Source organism: Otolemur garnettii, unplaced genomic scaffold, assembly GCF_000181295.1.
Source record: "Otolemur garnettii isolate 467f Iridium unplaced genomic scaffold, OtoGar3 scaffold00047, whole genome shotgun sequence".
Taxonomy (NCBI): domain Eukaryota; kingdom Metazoa; phylum Chordata; class Mammalia; order Primates; family Galagidae; genus Otolemur; species Otolemur garnettii.
The window spans coordinates 13,512,184-13,514,151 of NW_003852442.1; the positions used below are offsets into that span (position 1 = coordinate 13,512,184).

At 46.0% G+C, this 1,968-nt stretch overlaps 1 protein-coding gene across 1 annotated transcript in view; it reads left to right on the plus strand.

Moving 5' to 3' along the window:
* The window catches only part of TMED6 (transmembrane p24 trafficking protein 6), a 15,295-nt gene continuing 13,327 nt past the window's right edge, over positions 1-1,968 (plus strand). Inside the window, 1 exon segment of the mRNA XM_012806137.2 lies at positions 1-767. Within this exon segment, the coding sequence (XP_012661591.1) occupies positions 555-767 (213 nt within the window). The 5' untranslated portion in view covers positions 1-554.

Sequence of the window (1,968 nt, forward strand, 5' to 3'; positions counted from 1 at the left end):
CACTGTGTTGTCACTCCTCATCCCTTGCAGCTGGTGCACACACATGCTGTGCTTCGCTGAGTTGTAGCATTGGGCGGGGAGAAGTCACTGAAGCAGGTATAGCCTGATTTGTTTTATAGGCACAGTATCACCTAACAATTTGTTTTCTAGGGACACTATCACCTAATTTGCCATGAATAAGAAGAACATCAGCCCAGCCAACTTTATGGTTGTAAATAAACTTACCCAATTTTTTATTCCAAAGAAGTAAAAACTGAAAAATGACAGCCCACAGGACGGACGGCAGTCTCTCTTCGGAGTAGTAGATCCTACCCAGCACCCATGAAGTAGGTTTGGAAAGCCACTGCACTTTTGAGGGGAAGGTAAAACCTCTAACTATGAGCCAGACATGGGCGTGTCTTGGCAGTTCTATTACCGGATATCTATGCATGGCCCTAAAGTTGGCCTAACTGTGTGACTCTTGGTGTTAATGATTACCCCGGGTGGTTGTCTCAACTACTGGGTTCTACTGGGCTGCAGGCAGTTCACCTGCAGGGGCATCTCCAGAAAACAGCATGTTTCCTTTGCTCCTTGGGGCTGGGCTGGTGGTTCTGAATCTAGTGACTTCTGCTAGGAGCCAGAAGACAGAACCCCTAAGTGGCTCTGAGAACCAGCCACTCTTCCGTGGAGCTGATCGACATGACTTTGCCATCATGATCCCTCCAGGAGGCACAGAATGCTTTTGGCAATTTGCCCACCAGACTGGGTACTTCTATTTCAGTTATGAGGTATGTGGGCTCCTCTGGCCGTAGTTAGGGCTTTTTTCTTTTTCTTTCTGTCTTTTTGTAAAGTGCATCAGAGGGCTAGAGGAAAATGCTTGGATGAATAATCACCAACAGAAGCTCAAACAAATGGTGTGCCAGAAGTGTGGTTGGGCTAGGTGCAGTGGCTCACGCCTGTAATCTCAGCACTTTGGGAAGCCAAGGTGAGTGGATTGCCTGAGCTCATGAGTTCAAGAGTAGCCTGAGCCAGAGCAAGACTTCATCTCTAAAGAACAGCTGGCATTGTGTAGTCCCAGCTACGTGGAAGGCTGAGTAAAGAGAATCGCTTCAGCCCAAGAGTGACCTGGGATGCCACGGTACTCTACCAAGGGTGATAAAAGTAAGACTCTGTCTCCAACAAAAGGAAAAAAAGTGCAGAGCCATGGGACAAACAGGGTGCCTCTCCCTGGAGAGTAAATCATCGAGTTTACTTGCATTCGGGGATCAGAAGGAAGGGAATACATTCCTAAAATACTAAAACAACATGGATAGGGTAACTTTGCAAATTGATCCAGTGATTTCAGAGAAAGCTGCTTCAGTTTATAGGTGTAGGGGAACAACTTCTGCTCTCCTGCCTTTAAGGGTAATTCCAGCAAATTGGAGAATCACTAGCTCGAGTTTTCTCTACTCGGCCAATCCTGGTTTATAGTAAGGAAGGTCACCTATTCATAGGGCAAGTACTTTTACCCTATGAATGGCTAGCTGGATATTAAAGTTAGAGGCTATTCATTCCTTTTGTTGTTTATCTTACAAACCTATTAACTTGCTTTTTTTTTTTATAGTTTTTGGCCGGAGCTGGGCCTGAACCCACCACCTCCGGCATATGGTTGCTGGTGCCCTACTCCTTTGAGCCATAGGCGCTGCCCTAACTTGCTTATTTTTGTTTACATAGTAATAGACTATGTTGATTTTACTCCACTAAACTGTAACTTAAAATCTATTTTAAATTAGCTTATCAGAACTTTTTCTTATCTTTGACTTTATATTAGAACAGTAACTTCTAGCCAGCTCACTGTAACCTGGGCTTATCAAGATCCAGCTTGGGGGCGGCTCGGCGCCTGTGGCTCAAGTGGCTAAGGTGCCAGCCACGTACACCCAAGGTGGCAGGTTCGAATCCAGCCCGGGCCGCCAAACAACAATGACGGCTGCAACCAAAAAATGGCCAGGC